The 20,799-nt window shown below is 39.8% G+C and overlaps 1 protein-coding gene across 1 annotated transcript in view; it reads right to left on the bottom strand.

Annotated features, from left to right (window-relative positions):
• BARD1 (BRCA1 associated RING domain 1) overlaps positions 1-20,799 on the bottom strand; it is a 597,047-nt gene that overhangs the window by 291,824 nt on the left and 284,424 nt on the right. Inside the window, exon 8 of the mRNA XM_044075721.1 lies at positions 19,431-19,569. Within this exon, the coding sequence (XP_043931656.1) occupies positions 19,431-19,569 (139 nt within the window). The remainder of the gene's footprint in view (positions 1-19,430; positions 19,570-20,799) is intronic.

Below are 20,799 nucleotides of genomic sequence, written 5' to 3'. Positions count from 1 at the left end.
AAGGCTTAGATGACAATGCTTGAAGCTTTATAATTCTAGCAGAGGTAATGGCCACTACAAAGATAGTTTTCCATGTCAGGAACTTAAGTTCGCATTTATCTGCTGGTTCAAGGCCTGCAATACCAAATTCAAATCCCATGGTGGAGTAGGGATCCTTATACAGGGGTCTCAACAACAGTGTGCCTCTCAAAAAAGCTTTACAAAGTTTGGAAGAGGCCAGAGAAGAATTTTCAAATCCAGTATGAAAGTTAGATATGGCTGCTAATTGAAATTTAATAGTTGAGGAGCTAGCCCACTCATTAAAAATTGTTGCCAAAAATTCAAGTATACTATGTATCAGGGCTGAGAAGGGGTCAATCCGTTTTTGTTGTACCCATCAAATGAACCTTTTCCATTTACTTGTGCAAAGTTTTCTTGTGGAAGGCTTATGGGTAGATAAAAGAATATGACTGACGGGGAAGAGAACATCTGTTGTCTGGCTATTAATGAACTGGAGAAACCATCCATACTGTCAGCTTTACGTTTGATCTATCCAGATGAATCATACTGGTCGGGTGTTACAGGTGGGGCTGGAATCGGATCCAGAATCAGAGAATGGTAAAGTAGATGAGGCCATAGGAAGGTAAAGCATATTTGATGAGGCCAGTAAGGTGCAATTAGGATGACGTTGCTCTTCAACTTGGCAGCTTTCTGCAGAAGTTTCGGAATTAGGGGAAGTGGCGGGTAAGCATAAAACAGACCGGGAGGCCGATCATGAAGTAGAGCATCCCTCGGTGATTCCCTTGGAGGGGGGATTAGGGCAAAGTAGCTGCTGCACTTGCTGTTTAAGGGAGAAGCAAGAAGATTGCAGCAAGGCTGGCCCCATTGACGAAAAATCATTTCTGTCACTTTCATGTTGAGAGACAACTTGTGGGGTAGAATGGATCTGCTCAATTTGTCTTATCACATTGGACTTCCCTGGGATGTGCATTGCTATGAGAAAGCGGTTGGATGAGATTGCCCATTACTTCACTCCGAGTGCTTCTTGACACAAATAGGTAAGATCTGGTTCCTCCTTGCTTGTTGATGTACTAAACTAGTAGTCTGTTTGAATCATAACTGTCCCTAAAGGGAGACCACCATGGAAGGCCTGCAATGCTAAAAGCACTGATCTAATCTCTAGGACACTGATATGCAAATTGGCATTTTCAGGGTTTTCCCCAGGAAGTGCCCCCCCACCCAATCTGGGAAGCATTCGTGGTCACCATGGCCTTTAGGTGAGACGAATGAAAGGATGGCCTTGTACAGCCTGATCTGACATAACCCACCACCAGAGATATCTCTTGCACACCTGAGTGATTCTTATTTATGCACCGGTAAATCTACCACTGTATTGCTAGCATCCACTGAAGAATTCTCACACGAGAACTTGCTAGAGGAACTAAAATGATAGCAGCTGACAACACAGGCCAAAGGGCAGTGGTATCAACTGATAGTGACAGACTCCCAGCCAGAAGCGTAAATACCTTCTGGATTGTCTGTTCATTTTTATGTGATAGTAAGCAAACTGAAGGTCTGTCTGGCACATCCAGTTGTCTTTGCCCAGGAAGGGTAGAATGGACTGAACCAGGACAATCTGAAACTTTGTATGAGGAACTAACTTGTTCAAAGTACTGAGATCCAAAATTGATCTCCTGTCTCCTGTTATCTTTGGAACGAAAAAGAATTTGAGTAAGTTCCAGATTCTATATGGTCTGGTGAGACCTCTTGGATGACTTCTTTTCTAGCAGCTTTTTTTTTTAATTTCTAGTGCTGCTGCTTTCCTCTGACTGGATGAAACACTGATTATTTTGCATACAGTTGGGTGGGGGGGTTGAAGGGAAAAGGGAATTATATAGCCTCTGGAAATAATCCTCTGCACCCATGAATCTCTCGTTATATCTAGCCAGGCTCTCTGGTGCAGGGATAGTTGACCCCTGACTGCTTCAAGAGGGGGACAATCTGGCCTCCTTTCAGGAACGCTGATAGGGTCTATCAGAGAAAGAATCTCTGGACCCCTGTTTCTGCAGGCCTCCTCTGCCGCGTGAGCATAGTCATCCATTAGAGTTCCCCCCTCTGACTGTAGGGGAACTATCTCTATATGTGTCCTGATAAGGATCCTGGGACTTTCAGAACCACATCTTCTGACCACCTCAATGATTAATAGAAAAGGATCCTTGAGGGGTTGCAAAACGTAAGCCCACTGCAGAGAGGGTCTTTCCATCCTTTTCACACCTGGATAAGGTGCCCTTCACTTGTGGGCCAAACACAAAACTGCTGTCAAAGGGAGCTTCGACGATCAAGGACTAGAAAGGCTCTGCAAAATCACAAACGCATCCAGGAATGTCACCTAATGGATATGCCCGAATCCACTGCCCTTGAGGCTCCTTCGGCTGCATGCGAGATAAGCTTCATGGATGAATTCAAAACGGATTGGAGAGTAATCAACTAAGAAGTTGCAGACAATTGATTCTCAGCAGTAATGGTCCCGGAAAGGGATTTTGATAGTTCCTTGATCAAGTCCCTTTGTAGTCTAGTAAAATGTTCCAAAATGGTAAAGCAACCTAAGGGCAAAGATTGCTGAGGCATGCACACACTTCCCAAACCTGTCCATCACCCTAGACTCCCTCTTAGGGGGATGAACAGAGGAACTTTGTTCAGCAAGTCCCTTCTTGGTGGTGGTGGTCGCCGCCCTGACCATGGCATCCATGGGCTCTCCCCTCCTCCAGAATTCCTCAGCGACAGGTAGACCCGGAGTCCGATCTGGCCTCTTAGGTCTCTTAGTAAACACAGTAACTATTAAGTTTGTAATATTTTGTAAACTTACAACATCTCAGCAACCACTCAAGTTACACAGACGCAGTCAAGAAGCATTTTATTCATCTAGCGGAGTGTTTTCATTTGAGGCTAAGGAGTTCTGTCTGCATTACGTGGTTGTTGGGATATTTAGAAAAATGTGAAAATTATCTCTCATCTTACACAGTCTTTCCCAGATAATGCCCCACCCCACCTGGGAGGCGTCAGTTTTCAATGTGGCTTTGGATTGTGGTGGGACAAAGGGGTGGCCTAGACGAATATCTTTGGAGTGTATCGCTCAAGCCAAATCTTTCCTGTAAAGATTGGTGATCAAGATTTGGTCCGACATGGACTGGTGTAACTTGACCATTGAGACGCTAGCAGCCACTGCAGTATTCTCGTGTGATATCTTGCTAAGGGAACTAAAGTTATTGTTGCCTCCATGGAGCCTAGTGCTTGTAAGACTAAATGAGCAGCAACTTTCCTGTTGCTGCTGTTTTTCTGGACCTGAACTTTGATTTTCTGTAACCTCACAGGGGGATGAGAGGCTATGGAAGTTTGGGTATTTAGGACTGTTCTTATGAATTCTAAATTCTGAGTTTGGTTAAATTTCGATTTTTCATAATTTACAGTTATTCACAAAAAGGAACAGACGTGAAGTAAATGATCCTTTGCTTGTAATAACTGGTGTCTGGTCGGGGCGGTAATGAGCCAATTGTCTAGATATGGAAACACTCAATCCCTGCAGTCTCAAGCAAGCTGCTACTACTGCCATACATTTGGTGGCCACCCTGCGGGCTGTGATGAGGCCAAAGGGCAGGTGTCTGAATTGGTAGTGATCGTTTCCCAGCTAGAAGCAAAGAAACCTTCTGGATCATTTGTCCATTTTTATATGGTAATACACATTCTGAAGATCTGTTGAGCAAATACAATTGTTCTTTTCCAAAAATGGAAGAATGGACTGTACCGTGACCATCTTGAATTTGATTTGACAAACTGACTTGTTCAGTACACTCAGATCCAAAATTGGGCTCCAGTCCCCTTGTCTTTTTTGGCACTAAAGAGAATCTCGAGTAAGTTCCAGATTCTATCTGGTCTGCTGAGACTTCCTGGATGGCTCTTCTTTCTAGCAGTTTTTGGAAATCTATAACTACTCATTCCCTCTGACTGGATGAACACTGGGGCTTTTTTTTTTTTTTTTTTTTTTGCATATGGGGGAGAAAGGGAAAAGGGAAATGAATAGCCTCTGGATATGACCCTCTGCACATAAGTATTCAAAGTTATTTGCAGCCAGGAGTTTTGGTGCAGGGATAAGCATCCCCCCAACTGCCTCCAGAGGAAGACAATTGGGCCTCCATTCAGGAGTGCTGGTACGGTTTTCTAAGGAAAGAATCTCTGAAACCCTGTTTCTGCAAGCCACCTCTGTCACGTGGATGGCGATTTCCATTAAGGATCCCCCTCTGCCCCTAGGGGAAATTCCTCCATGTGAGTCTTGGAAAGGCCTTTGGGACTTTCTGAACTACAGCTTTCCACTACCTTTTAGGTTCCTAGAGAAGGATCATTGGGGAGTGAAAAAAAGTATGCTCATGGCAGAAAGGGTCTTTCCATCTATAACACACGTGGCTAAAGTTTCATTAACTTTTGGGCCAAAAAGGGATGATCTGTCAAAGGGTGCGTTGACAAATGAAGACTTAAATGTCTCCACAAAATCAAAGTTGGATCCAGACGTGCCGCCTAATGGCAAAGCCTGAACCCGCCATTCTGGTGGTCCCTTCGGCTGCATGAAAAATGAGCGGTTCATAGACGAGTTAGACAGAGATGCCAGGGCAGCCAACTGGGAATTAACTTTTTTTCGGACCTCCTCAGAAACAGCTCCTGCCAGGGTATCTGATAACTCCTTGACAAAATCCCTCTGAAGTCTAGTGAAGTGTGCCAAAAAATTCAAAGACCTTACAGCAAAGGTCAATGATGCACAGGCCCACTTCCCAAATCTATCCATCACCCAAGACTCTCTGTTGGGTTGATGGATACAGGAACTCTTGTTGGCCAGTTCCTTTTTTGTGGCTGCCGCGACGAGCATGGCATCCACAGCTAACCCTCTAGCCCAGAACTGTTTGTCGGGGTGGACAGAATTTTATCAGGTCTCCTGGGGACAGGTTCTATAGTATCAGGGGTCTTCCATGTCCGCTGAGAGATCAACTGAATGAGCTCGTCAGTGGGCAGAGTCACTCAACAGGTAGATGGTCGAGTGCCCAAAAGCCTGCTGGTACACAGACTGCTTGGAATAAGGATTTTTGGGACTTCCAGTCATCCCCTCTGTTTCAGTATTTTCAAGATGTCTCCAAAGCAGACATCGAGGGGGGAGGTGACCTTGAGGATCCCTCTTCTTCATTTAAGTTGGTGTCTTTGGCGATAGGAATCCAAGTGTTTCCTAGTTTCCTCTTGAACTTCCTCCTCTTAGGGACCTCCTCACTGGAATGATCTGGGGAGGTATCAGAAGAGGAAAGAATTGTTATTTGGGACTCCTGAGGTCTCAGGACCTGCTGACCCAGTAGGAGTGCAAGTTGAATAACCGAGCGTGAGAAAGAAAGGGATACTTTTTCCAAGGTGGAAGGGGTGGATTGTCTGACTATGGCAGTCAGAGCTCTTTCCATCACCTCAAAAGCTGCTCCCCCTGAAAAAGGAAGGGAGCCCGGACCAGACAGATTGCCTCTGAACAGTGGTCATTCCCTGCTCCAAAGAGACAGCCCTCGAGACAGAGGCCAGAGATCAGCTGATCCTTGCTGATGCCCCAAGGTGCAGAGAAGACTCAAAACAAAAAGAGTCGACTCTTGCCCCTCATGGACCATAGACCTCAGAGTGAGGACTGGCTCCAAAGATATGGACAACTTCAGAGATGATGTAGTTGGCATCAGGAGACTTGGAGCTGAAAACTCTAATGCTTCAGATGAAATCACAGGAGGAAAAACTGGAGGGGTAAAGGAAGGTTTGGCTCCAACACTCAATGTGGCTGGAATCTAGGAGGTACCGGACAATCCTCCCCAAAGTATCTTATTCAACAGCTTTGCTACATAATCTTCAGTTAAACTTTTGGTGGAATGAACAGACAGGGTGGATGGTGGATTTTGGTCTAAGAAGGGACAAGGTAGTGTTCCGGGAAAGGGATCAATCGATGGAAAATATCAAGTTCTCAGAAGAGTTACAATGTTTGGTTCCTCAGATTGTAAACTTGATGCCGAAGTAGTTGGCAAGGAAGGAGACATCTGCACCGATAATTTCGGTGTTGAGGATTTAGTCTGCATAAAAACTCTGTTCCATAGGACCCTCTGGGGCTGAAGAGTTAGTTGTGGAGGCATTTGGTTCCAAGGATACTAACAGAACCGAAGATTTAGATCATTTCAAGGGAGGTGCCAACAGTATAGACGCCACTGACAGACGTCTTTTAGTAAGTTTTTCCAAAGTTTTAGTTGTGAAAGATGAAGAAGGGGAAGACACATCAGTCTTGCTCCTTGCTTTGTCCAAGCCAGATATAGCCTTGCTGAAAACGGATGGCACCATACCTTTCAAAATTAGTTTATTTTTCCTTTTCACAAGAGCCCTGTGATTGAAACCATGATACATGGAACAATCTTCTTGAAGGTGATCAGGGCCCAGGCAATAAACACAAAAGGTCAGCATCGGACATAGGCATTTGTGTCTGCATTTTCTGACAATTTTTTTTAAATCAGAAGGGACTTTGGATTTATTGCCCATGGAGACATAAAAATACAAGCCGTCAACAATGGCAAAAAAAACAGTTAGTTAACACACCCATACAGACACTTACACAGAAGAGCCTCACAACAGAAACACTCACTGCCAAAAAATAATAAACAGTAACTTTTTTTTTTTAATTACAAAATCAGTAAAAACTAGCCAAGCTGGAACTTCCAATGAGTGACCTCTCAAACCTCTTGAATCAGAGGCATGTGGGATATATGCAAATGACTCATGAACATATGGATATGTATATTTCGGCCTTGTTATGACCTCATCAGCCCAAGCAGATTGCCCATTAAAACAATGAAACAAGTCATGTGCATTCAGAATTGCCAATTAGCTGAAAAGCCTGGTGTAATTTGCATATATCCCACATGCCTCTGATTCAAGAGGTTTGAGTGGTCACTCATTGGAAGTTCCAGCTTGGCTGGAGTTTTCATTTAGTTTTTACGGACTGGTTTTTCAGTGTGACCTTCTCACTCATTGTTTGTTTTTTAATTACAGAATGAGAAAGAGAAACATGAGGGGAATGTCAATCAACGATGATAGACAAGATGACACCAGCATGTACAGAAGGAAAGAAAAGAGAGAGGAGTTCAAACTAGATGCAAAAACAGTGGGTAGGGTTCTAAAAGAGTGTGATTAGCAAAAAGGAAATTACAGTGAAGCAACGAAAATAGAAAACTAATTTTAAATTACACTTGGATCAAGAGCAATGGTGAATGCGTCTGTCAGGAAAAGCGGCAAATGAGATCTGATAATCAGGTAATTAGGAAAGGAGCATTCTGGATAAGGATAAAGTGAGAGTTTTTGGCCAGCACAAACTGTAGTAACGGCACAGTCCGTTCCGATGCTTGGAACCGGACCCATTTGTTGAGGATAAATGAAAATTTACATCAGATCAAGAATTACAGAAAATGTAAGAAGGGTAAGGGAAAAATACAATAATAAGATTTATAAGAAAAAGAGGAAAACTTTTAAGGATAATACGAAAAAAATACACTTATCTGAAGGATAACTTGACAGCTAAGGCTGACCATGTCTTTTCAAGGAAAAGTGGCAAACGAGATCTCGGGTATGTTGGGGGTTGGTGTATAATGGGTAAGGGAGAAGCTCGAGAATGTTTTTTTTTTTTTTTACTTTAACATGAGATTTAGTAATGGTCATGTCGAATCTTAGGATCAGATAAACACATCAATTAAGGATAGAACAAAAATTGACAATATTAAAGTACTACTACATGATGGCCTGATTGCCAGAAAGTACCAGCTTCATAAAGCAATGTAATTCTCTTTTCTGAGCTGTTTAACCCCACCCCACACCTTACAAACCAAAGTTTTCTACCAGCTTGAATAAGACAAGGATCTGAAACAAGCTCTTTGCTTCGGGGTGAAGGATGGGGTTATTGAACTGCTTTGGCAGCTCTCAGTAGAAAATAACATTTACAGAAATCAAAAAGGTGTAAAAGAGTGGTGCTAGTAATTTACTTGTGTCCTTGCACTGGGAGTGGAATCCATCATATGCTCTCGTGGGGGGGACTTTTGGTTGGACTTGCAGTAGACCTGCATGATGTACATCACATGGAGGCATGAGTATAATCAATTGACCCTGTCCTCCCACCCCTTACATAAAGCACTGTCTAAGTGATCCCCAGTCTAACCAGGCTTCATATTTCACTTGTTTTTTCATTGATTAGTTTGTTTCTTGGGTGATACTTAAATACAAAGAGTATGTTTGTGGCTTTGTCTTTTCTCATAAGGCTCAAGGTCTGCTAAAACAAGCACTGTTTGACTTCCTGCTGGTGATGTGAAGAAAATTAATCCTCTCTCTTTTGTGTCGGATATGTAGTTGCTTAAACTGATAGAACAGGTGATACAGAAAACAGCTCTATTTTGTTTTTTGCTTTGAGAAATCTGTTTGGGCTTTGCAATTTTGTTGTGTGTGGCAGATAAACACTTAAATTAGCTAGGGTTCACATTTCACTTGTTTTTCATTGGTTAGTTTCTTGAGTGATACATAAATACACAAAGTACTGTACATATATGTGGCGTTGTCTTCTCAGATACGACTCAAGGCCTATATAAACAAGCATGGCTTGACTCCCTGCTAATTTTTCCCTCCCCTCTCATTCCTTGCTCTGCTTTATAAACTTGACTTTTATCCTGCTTGCCCTTACTGTAAATTGAGCTTTGAAAACTCCACCCTTTCTATATCATTGTTGATATCCTGAAGTATTTGCCTTTCCTTGTGCTTATTAAAAAAAAAAGTCCATTTTGTCTGTTCTGCTGAATTACTTGCTCCAAATTCATTATCTAGCTAGTTTGTTGGATAACAGTGTATTTCTACACTCCGGCAAGTTTTTTTCTGTGTTTTTACATCTAAAGGACCAAGGATTTTCAATGTAGTGGCAGTAGTTGGAAGCCCGGTTTGTACAAATTGGGAAACAGTAGAGATGCTGTAGTTGTTTCATTAACCAGAGGGCTTATTAGTGAGTTTACCTTGTTTTTAATGCCCGTATAAACTAGGCATGATTGAGTGGGGCTCTTGGCTCAGTTCAACGGAGCTCAGCAATACTTAGCATCTCCGCCTGTACCTCAGAAATGCTGGCCTTGCATCTGGTGCCATCAAGCCAAAGCTAACACTTTTATAAGCTGTTTAAAGTACACTGCTGTTGATATATTGACTGGCTTGTTGCCTCTCCTTGTGCCTTTCCTTATGGCAGTTTAAGTTTGATTGTGGCAGCAATGCCTTTGTGAAAGTCTTTTACTGGGCTTTTACATTAGGAGAAATGAGATTATTTATCTAGTGGCAGCAGGTGTTTGCATGGTCTGTCTGAAATGGAAAACACACAAAAGGGCTCTAAGTATAGATGTTTTATTGGTCAGAGGGCTCAGTAGTCAGTTTTCTATATTCTGAGTGCTGGCATAAATTTGGTGCATTTGTGCAGTGCTGCTTACCATACAGATGCAAACTAAAAGTGATTTTTCCCTACACAACTGCCCATAAAGTGATACATTGTAAAGCAGAAAGTATAGAGAAAATACTTTTCACACTGACAAATTTTGAGCAGCTAGTTTGCATGTTAAGTGGCAATACCATTAAATTTAGTAGAATTTAATGTTTTATAGCCTAGCTTGCCTCCAACTCCATCCCCCAAAATAAAAGCACCATTAAACAGCCTTCTGTTAACACCTGTATACCACACCCTCATAGTTCACCAATTATAGAGGACTAGACGCAATTTCCTAACTTCTCTGCCGCCAGCTTGGTGGATATGAGTATCTTCAGACAATGTAGCAACTGTCTCATGTTTACTGGCAACCACTTAAAGTAACAGATATAGCATGTAAGAGGTGTACATGCACAATGCCACTGGAGAATGAACTCTTACATATAAGTATACATCAGATTACCAAAACCATGAACACAACACACACAGACTAACCTATGCTGTGGCACTTAATGCAATTTTCCTTAAAAAAAAAAAAAAAAAAAAAAAGACTTCCTGGACTGCCCATTGGCAAAAAGTATTGCCTGCAAACTGAGAAGCACTCAAGAAAAGCAATACGTAACACCACACATATAGCCACACTCAATGGATCCCCAAATAAAAGTGTATGAGGCAGGCAAATGCACTTTCTAGGACTGTAGTCATAAGGGACTCCATTATAAGACATACTGATGCCCCTCTAATCTCTAACAAGGCTGAACAATGAGAAGCCAACTGCTAGCTGCCCATGTGGAGCTAGGATCTTCCAAATTATGCACGCACCTAAGTCACTGCACCACAGGTACCAGTATAATTCCATCATAGTCTATGCAGTTGCAAATGACTGGAGGCATACATCTCTAGACTATGAGAAGGGACATATTATAGATTGCTCCATATGTCTCAGGCTAGTTATCAGCCTGACACTGAACAGCATATTATATTCACCTATGATGCCACTATACAAACAAAAGGTGATAGAGTTTAACAACTGACCAAGTTTCTGGTCTTATTCTAAGGGGATCAAATATTTGTCAGCATGGTAAGACATGGTTAACAGACCATGTTGCTTTCCCAAGGATGGTCTGCACCTGTCCTGTCTAAGCTTTTGAATAATGGCTAAAACTTTATCTTCCCATAGCAAAACCCCATTGCAAAATCAACTCAACTGAATTTCAGTGTTACTACTCAATACCAGGAGCCTAGACAAAAAATACACTCCCTTCTAGCCCTCCTCACCTTGGAGAATACAGACAAGTTTTTCAGTGTATCTTTGTTTTCTGAGCTATTTTAATGCCTAAAAATCACTCCAAGTACTTATTTTACAATTTGAATGTGTTTCCCTCAAAATGGTGGATGACAGGGCCTGCCTTGATAACATGATCTTGTTTTCTTGCTTTCATTCCTTCTTCCCAGAATACATTTCAAGTCCTCTTTATACAAGTCATGCTAGACATAAGGAAGTGGTGTCCTCTCATGCCATTAAGACAGAATGGCAGGATGTCATCTAAATACAACTTCTGAAACAGAGCTACTTCTATTTTCCCTGATGGAGACTCATTTATGTAACCGTCACAGCTTGTTCTATGCTATAAATAGCTGTTAGCTATGTCCATCAAAAGAAAATAAGTAAATAGCAGGCTTTTGTAAAGGGATTGTTTTGTAGTTCTAAAAGAACTGACACACCTTCCTCCAAATGGTCATGCTGAGGTGTGAAACCTTTTACTGCAGTAAATGATTCTTGCTGTACAATTAAAGTTGATAAGGAGTGTGACTATAAACTAAGTCTGTCTACTACTTCCAAATGCTTTCATTGGGATGTTTTTCTCTCCCTCTCACATGAATCTTGCAGAATTAAAATGTGCTTTACTAGTTTCTTCATTATTTGATGTCCACCCCCCTTTTGTCTATTTCATATGTATTTATGCTTTGGTAACCAGGAAAGTGAACTGGTCCCCAGGACCTACCCTTTTTAGCCACAACTCGGGCTACATTGGCAAAGATAAATAATAAATGTACTTAGCAATACAAACAAAAAAAAATATTGACAAAGACATTGGCTATGCATTGCACATGTAATCTTTGTCAATGTGTGGCACTGAATAAGTAAAACATTAAGCAACATTTACTAGAATGTATTAACAATGCTGTGTTATGAATTGTATGCACCCATACTACACACACAGAGTGAGCGTGTGTGTGTGTGCATACGAGTACAATTACGTGCACAAAAACATGTCTCTATAAAACTGAGACCTAGATTATATGCCTGTGTTCACTACATGTCTTTAACTGTATGTGTGCGTCTCTACACATGCACATATACATGTGTGTGTTATTTTATACAAACATATGTAGCACGCAGAATACTATATGTGGGATGCAGTACCATGTTTAAACGCACGTCTGACTGTGTGTATGTATGTGTGTGTGTGCTTCTGATTCCTTTTCTTAATGTTTTAATGCAAGAGCATATAGTAAACATATGAAAGTAAATTCAGCTGTATATTATGGTTGCCATCAATGGTCACATTTCCTCTGTGGACTACAAAATGCTAATGCACTATAACAATGGAAGGACTGACTCAAAGTCCGTTGGAATCTCTTGCCATGGATCTGCGTGTACTAGATATGCACCTCCCTCTGGGAGGATGTCACAAAAAAGCATAAAAGACCTTTTAATGAACATTATCAGTGCACCTAATTGATGGGGCTGCCACTTGTTTCTCTTTCTGCAGTTCTGTCCTGTGTGTGTGTGTGTGTGTGTGTGTGTGTGTGTGTGTGTGTGTGTGTGTGTGTGTGTGTGTGTGTGTGTGTGTGTGTGTATAGACGGGGGCTTGACAATGGTAAATGTGTTGAAACTTTACAAGAAAAAATATTTTTTGATTTTTCTCTAAATATCACAGAAATCTTTGGTACTACATTCAAGTTATCTTAAAATATAAACTATTATAAATAACCAACATTTAAAGCTTAGCATTTCAATACAGTGTTGCTGCTTATGTAAATCTGTCAGAAGGGATGAAACCTGCCTTTAAACCCCTAACTAATCTAATTGGTTTGTTTTGCTACGAAAGGGGAGTGTTAAGTTCTCCTCTTTTCTGCAATTAAAACAGTGGAAAACAGTTCCACACCTGTCTTTTTTTTTTATATCAGCTGATATGTTCCTGACATTAGCAGGATTAATTTCCCATCTAAGACTGACAGCAGTACCTGACAGGGTAAACTACAGATTTAACTGAGTCTGTGATATGCCATGCAGGTGGAGACAAATTCTTCTGCAAAGTATGTGAGAAGCTGAGCTTCAAAAAAAAAGTAGGTGACACTTTCCCTTCCTTTGATTTCAATGCAAGGAAATAAAACTTTAAAAAGTACATGCAGGTTTCTGGTACCTACACAATACTGGAACCATACCGTAGAGTGAAAAGAAGCCTAAGGATTGAGTTAAACTGCAGGAGAGGACAAAGTTTTCCTTTTAAGCCAGAGAGAGTACCCTCATAGTCCAAGATTTCAGTGCTTTCCACACTTTTAGACCAGTATCTGAACAGACACAGACTAAAGGTGGAGGTGTCTTGATATAAATCAATATCTAGGTTGGTTAAAGAGGATGATGTGCTGGAATTTCTCTACTTGCAGGTGACCACAGATAAAATTCCATGCCATATACCAGCAAGTTAAAGGTCACCCCTCTTTGTCCCAAAAAACTCGCATACGTAAACCTACTGGAGACGCTCACCATCCAACCTAACACTTCACTCATGGGGGACCTCAATTACACCTCATAAACTGAGAATTTTACACGGCCTCAAATCTGCAGGCACAGAGATCCCTAGACTTTGTAAATACAAACAACCGTGAACAGTTATTGCATTCACTTACTAGAGATTCCAATATACTAGACGTCAAAGTCACAAATATGGGAGAATGCTGCACCCCACCCCCCAAATGTCACGTCTTCCTTGATAAGGTCCAACCATAAAGCTGTCTCCGTCAAAATCAACTCCGTAACTTCAGTAAACTCAGTAACAGGAACTATTCTAAGGCAAGCTATCTTTTAAGTTTGTCAAAATTCAATGTCCTTCCAAACACAGAGATCATAGCAGTATATGTATAATTGTTCAAAGAAACTCTGCACAATCATGCCAATGGCTACATAGAGGCTGCTGTACCTAGCAGAATAAACCCAAAACTAACTCCAGAAACAAGCCACCCTGGTCATATCCCAAATTAAACAGGTTATACAACAAAAGGAAAACAAATCAAAAAATATAACTACTATAAAGATGAGATCTCCATCATCAAATTAAACCAGCAACTAAGAGGGCTAATTAAGTCCAATAAAGACAAATGTGAGATTAAAATAGCCTCCCCAGCAAAGGACAACTGCAAGGTATTTCAGCTATGTCAGAAATCTCAAAAGCAGCACCCAGTACAGACCCATTAGTCTGCAAAGCCGTGGTAAAAATTATCATGGAAATCATGAACAAAAGCACAGGAGACCTTTATACACTGGATCCATCTCAGTAAGGCTTTGTCAAAGGAAAGTCTTGCCTACTGAACCTAGGAAACTTCTTTAAGAAGGTCATCAAGGCAACGGATAAAGGTAGAAAGGTGCATACTGCCTACCTTGACCCTGCTAAGGCATTTGATAAGAATGCCTGAGTGGCGTATTAACAACCTTACAGAATTAGGCATAAACCCATATCTAACGAGCTGGATAGTCAGCTGGCTCACAGATAGGACTCAGGTAGTTAGGACTGAAGCTTGCCATCACTGGAGTTCCTCAGGGTTCGGTGCTGGGCCCACTCCACTTTGGCATCTACTTTTCAAAGGACTATGGCTGACCAAGTTGCAGAAGATTGCAAACTAGGAGTAGTCATAGGATCTCCCCAAGGTGCAAACATCTTACAAGAGGGTCTAACACAGATAAATGACTGGGGTCAAAAGCCATGGCTTAAAACTCAACACCAAGAAATGTATTCTAGTACCTTTTGGGAAGTCAGCCAAAACAAGAAACTACATCATAGATAAAACAGCCCTAAGAGTTAACCCTCTAGTCAGGGATCTGGGACCACATGTAGACAGTAACCTGGCCTTCGACCAATGTGTGTCCAAAGTAGCAAGGAAATCCTTCTATATTGCTCAACTTATAAATAAAGGTGTGGCATCCAGGTCTAAGGAAGTCATCGTATTACTATACCCGGCCGTCATCAGACCCATCATGAGTATAATGCCCCCTTTGATATTTTATTTTTTATTTTATTTTACATTTGTTGACCGGGCTAGTCCAGCTGGATATATGTCCATTTTCAGTGGAGGCCCGGGGAGAAAAGCTCCACAAATTACAACAACATAAAAGGTCAAGACAAAGACAATAACAGTATAATTTGGTACATAAGTTTTAACAATTATAGTACAAGCCTAAGATTATATATTTTATATTTCAGTAGGAAAAAGGAAAAATTTATCTAAGAATAGATGAATAAGACTAATACATTTGTATTAGAAATGGTGTAGTACAAATCTTTATAACATATTACAAAATTAAAACAATGAACAAAGTGCTAAAGGCAGGATGACACAAAACGATAAATCCAAAGTTTATTCCAAATCACAGTGTTACAATACGTTAAGCGCTTTCATCTGAAACCAGACTTCTTCAGAACATATTCCTAAGTTCATTAATTACTTATATACAAGTCATCTGACTCAAATTTGGCGCCAAAACATAATTACATATAATGCTGCTAATAATATATTTCATAAATTCAATAGAAATATACAACAAGGAAATATAACACAGTATATAAAATTATTGAAAATATATAAAAAATAATTAACTGTATACTTAAAATATTCATTTTAAATTAAAATGTCCTAAATTAGACAAATGGTTGATCTAGATACAGTAGCTTAATTACTATGATAATGAAAATATTGATATTATTGAATGGTTCAACCATATATGCTGTAGTAATTGCTGCTACCATATTAAGAAAAATATATATAAATAAATAAATAAAACATGACAATTGGCAGTGTATTAAAATTGATAACGTTAAATTTAATAATATATGAGAACTAGTCTAAAGCTTCACAACAATCCTAGCAAATGTGGCCTATTCTTACCTCTAAATAAAAATGGTCATTAATACCTGGTTGTAGCATTTTAGTCCCAGTAATGTTTTCATATTACCTCCATATGGTGTATGTTCCTTTCATTTGTATTCACCATATGTCTGTATAATGCATTTCTACTGTCTTTTGCTAATAGCATTTTAAACAATTATTGATGCTTGATAAGAATGTACTATTGATATTATGTAATTCCTTTAGACCTTTCCAATAATTTCTTAATGTTAAACCTGTTTTGTAGTACTTTTTTCATTCCATCCCTAAAATGGACATGCATTCTCTATTCACTCTGAACCGGTTCCATCTCTCTATGTGTTTAACTACCGAGAATATGTCAATACACATACTTTGAAACTGTGCTCCTCTGATCTTTGTTCCTTTTGAATTTTGATGTTATAAATCTCCCAATACTGGTTTGTAATTTGTTACCATTCCTTCTATAATATAATTATTAATCCCTTTAAGAATGTGTTTGGATATCCAATGCCCAAACAAACATAGTATAGTTAAGTTCAATTCTATCATCATCATTTTCTTTAGAGTTTGCTGCTCCCTTTGCTTGTCTTATACATTGTTTTGTATATATGCTTTTGATGACATTGGGGGATGGTACTATAATAGGGACAATCATTGTTTCTATAGATACATGACTTAAAAATGTATCTAAATATGCTATTCCATCTTTATTTATAGCATATGTAAATGTTAATGTAGTCTATGAATTTGTCTATTTCTAGGTTTGTTCCCATAGAATGATGAACAAATCCAGGGAATCTGGTATAATAACACATGCTGGATAATATTCATTTGATTTGAATATAAATTCATCCCTACTTAACATTACCATAAAAAATAAAATAGGGGCACAAGATGCCCCATGGCCTGGGTTCTGGTTTGTTTATTCACATTCAACCTTGTGTACCTTCTCGGGTAGACCTCCCATATTTTCATCATTTCGACAAATCAGACAAATCTCTATTAACCCTCTTTAGTCCCTCTTCAAAACTATTGGAGAAGTATTCTAACCCCATATCCTTGGGAATGCAAGAAAATAAATCTATCACATCGATAGTTACAAAAATTAAATCCTTGTTCCAAATCTGGGGGGTTAGTTGTGATAAAAACATCCAGGAGTCCTTTATGAGATGAGAAGTAACCTCATAAACTGGTTTGACCCATGTGTCAATAACTTTGCCTAAGGGATATGTTTTGGACCTACTACCTGAAATCATTGGTCTAAACGGTGGTTTCTCTATATTTTTGTGCACCTTGAAGAACCGATGTTCCACCTTCATAAACTCATATAACTCACTGGTACAGGTATTCTTCCAATAATAAGTCAACTTCCAATAATAAGTCAACTTTTGTGTCCGTTAAACATGACAATGCCCCCCCCTTGTCGGGGCTCTCATAAATGTTTGTTGTTGATGTCCGTGATCGATCCTGCCAGATCTACTTCAGTAGTAAGATTGCAACAAAAATCATTCCTCTCCCTAGTTTTGATTTGTACATATCACTACATGCTGTTTTTTCAAACAATGAAATATTGGGGTGACTGGTATGTGTGTTGAATTCAGTCCTTGATGACTGTTGATCTAATTTCCAAAATCGTATCTACGATGTTGAAACGTGCTGTGGGTATGAATTTCATCCCTTTGGAGAACAAACTAAAAAATTCCTCTGTAATACTATAGTTGGTGTAGTTGAAAACATTGAAACCATTTCTAATGAACAGTATTTCATCTTTTTTGTCAATTTTGTTTGTATGAATTGCTGTATGTTCATTCTCTTTGTAATCTGTCTTGTTGGTTTCACTAACTACATTATTCCTAACTACAGTGTCAGTCCATGGTGTATTGGACATATCCACAGCAAGCTCTGCATCTTGACTCTGCTGTGTACGGTCTACAAAAAAATCTTCTATCTCCATTTCCTGTTTCTTCCCAATGATTCCTAATTAATGAACTTAGGAATATGTTCTGAAGAAGTCTGGTTTCAGATGAAAGCGCTTAACGTATTGTAACACTGTGATTTGGAATAAACTTTGTGTGTCCATTCCGAGGATTTATCGTTTTGTGTCATCCTGCCTTTAGCACTTTGTTCATTGTTTTAAGAAGTTGTCAGAGTTTTGGATATTACAAAATTAGATACACCTAGTAATTTATGATAAGAGATACTGAGGTCTCACAAAAACCTAAGAAAGAAAAACACTAGAGATCAATAGAGTATAGAAGAACAGCAAACAAGGATGGATTTCTAGTGTTATTTAACACATAGGTTATGAAGGTGTTTGATCATTCCACTGTATATACTTATTTACATGAGAAAAAATCCTAGAATTGTGGTTGTCTAGTTAATAGTAGCTTGCTTTTAAATAAGCTGACAGAGGATATTGAGGTTAGCTGGCTTGGGAGGATGTTCCAGGCTTTACCTACTGTATTGGAGAACAAGGTGTCACCAGCTAAGTTGTTGGATTTTGATATTTGTACAAGTAGGTTATTAGCTGAGCGGATGACTAGGGGTGTATTTTGAGGTAAATACAGGATCTTATGGGCTGCTATTAATTGATTGAAAAATATTAAATTTGGCAGCTCTAACCATCCAACTGATTTCAGATTGATACAGTGGGATGAGTTCTATAGGAGGACCCAGCTGCAAATCTATTGTTGTAGGAGGATGTGATTACTTCGGAGGCATAGAGCAAGGTAGAGATGAGGTGGGTACCTGGCTGGAGGTGTAAGAAATTTATTCTATAGAGGGAACCTAGGTTCCATCATTTGAAGTAATATTTCAACTGTACTAAAGGTCAAGTTCTGATTGAGAAGCAGCATATGAGTGTGGAGTCGACAGTCAGCTTGAGGAATTACAGAATGAAGGTCATTTGTAAAGATGGAGAAGAGTAATGGGCCTAATATAGATATGTACTAGACCAGATACATGCAGACAACATCTGCAAAGGTTATTTACAAAAAGAATACAAGACAAATACAATGTCCTATGCGGATCATCTCACAACCCTATCGCTATACACAGACTACAGAGAAGCAATCTATGGCCTGGCATACAAGGCATCGCTTGCCCCCACTCCAATAAACCTTTTGCATATCCGCAAAACAAACAGCATCAAAACTACTAGATCTAACGACCTAAATTATGTTGGCAACATTAACAGGACATGGAGAGAGTGAGATATGTATTTAGAGAACTCCATTCTCTAGAATAGGATCCCCATCCATGTGAAACAAAGTCCCCTCCCTAACCCTATTTAAACGTAATTTGGACCATTGCATGTGAAATCAAAAATTCTCCCCTGGTCTGATGCTTACATCTCTAATGGACAGAAACAGTCGTTAAATCATATCATAACCAATCACCCTGTATATAAATGCCTAACATATAGAACTTGTGTGACATATTTAGGTTGCATGGGTAGATCCTAGTGGTTGTTAGTACAGTATACACCTATGGATCATTGCTGTATGCCTGGGGATTAGCTCACCCCCCCCGATGACTCTAAACAGATGCCAGAACCATTAATCAAACTTGGGTTGTCTAGGTCACAACCAGGACTTTATCCTTCCACATTAGTGGAGCCGGCACTAGAAACATTTTTAAGTCAAACTACAACATAAGGCTTCCACTGCAGCTGTTAAAACATAAGCCAGAAACTGCTTACTTCAAACTATACAGATCTCCAGCATAAGATGATGAAAAATGTTCACATAAAACTCACCTGACTTGCCAAATTCCTTGCTCTTTCCAGCTTTTAGAAGTGTTACTAGCTTGCTGACCTGCTTCTGCTGAACATTACTCAGCCCAGAATTCAGAAACACCATGGGACCCTCCCGGTAACGGCCACTTTGGACCTGCACCTTTGAGAGATGGGGGAAAAAAAAAAAAGATTACACATGCTTATTAATGCAACATACGATTATCTTATACATGTGTGTAAGGCCCATTTTCAGTAGAAAACTGTGGAGAAAAGCTTCATAATATAAAATCCAATCAAGATTGCAAGTATTACTAATTTGTACAATAAAACACAAATATACAAGAAAATCACACTCAAGAGCAATATATGTATAAAAGTAAGAACTTTGCCAAATATACCACCCACACTCTATTTACAAATGCAGAGGAACGCAATACCCTTCTATAAACACAGTGAAGTCATTCTATGTACTTTAAATATACAAGTGCAGCATATATAGAGTGAGGAAAAGGGGCAAGGGAATCAGAAAAGTGCAAGGATTAGATAATACGAGAAAGGTTTATAACTGAAAAAGTCGAGCATCAACAAGGAATATAGTTAAGAAGTGCAAAATTACTGGATAAATAACAGATGTAATGAAGAAAGGGGTAAACATGATGTCAAGCAAGAAAGTATTTTAAAAAAACAGAGGGGAAATAAAAGTCATAATTTATGGAAATTAGGCTGACTTTGGTATCAAGAGTGAAAATACTGAAAGCGTACTAGAATAAATGACATAAAATACATAAAAGGGACAGGAAGCAAACAAGATATTAGGTTCATAGGTGTGTACTAGGCCAATGGGACTGGAGCCTTTACAAGCCTAGCCCATAGGATTACCCTGGCATCGTGCCACCCGACCTTAGTTCCTAGTGCCTCTGTTGAGTAGAGCCACAGGAGTAATCCCCGGGGTGAATTTCCTATTTCCCATCCATTCATCAAGATTTCTCTTGAAGAGGGCCAGTGAGGTGCTCTGTTTGACATGTATGGGAAGTCTATTCCATAGCATGGGCAGTCTCTGGGTTATGAACCTGTCCCTCCAGCACGTTCTGTTGATTGTGGTAATGAGGTTGAGGTTTCTGGAGCGTGTGGTGCAGAAGGATTGGGATTTCTTTAGATGCAGCATTTCTAACAGAGCTGGGTCAGACATGGCTTTGTAAGTCAAGCAGAGATCGCCTTTAAGTATGTGATATGAGACACAGAATAGTTGGAGATTTTTCAGATAGTCCATACAGGACAAGTAAGGCCTAAGATCCGCTTTGTGAAGTACTTTTGCGGCCTCCTCAATTGTTGCAGGTGTCTAGTGAGGTACATGCCTAATGGGGCATTGTACTCTATGATTTGCCTAATG

This window comes from Protopterus annectens, chromosome 6.part1 (assembly GCF_019279795.1).
Source record: "Protopterus annectens isolate FY-2018-M chromosome 6.part1, PAN1.0, whole genome shotgun sequence".
NCBI lineage: Eukaryota > Metazoa > Chordata > Ceratodontiformes > Protopteridae > Protopterus > Protopterus annectens.
Note: the sequence above shows the minus strand (reverse complement) of the source record. Positions and strands in the feature narration are given on the sequence as shown.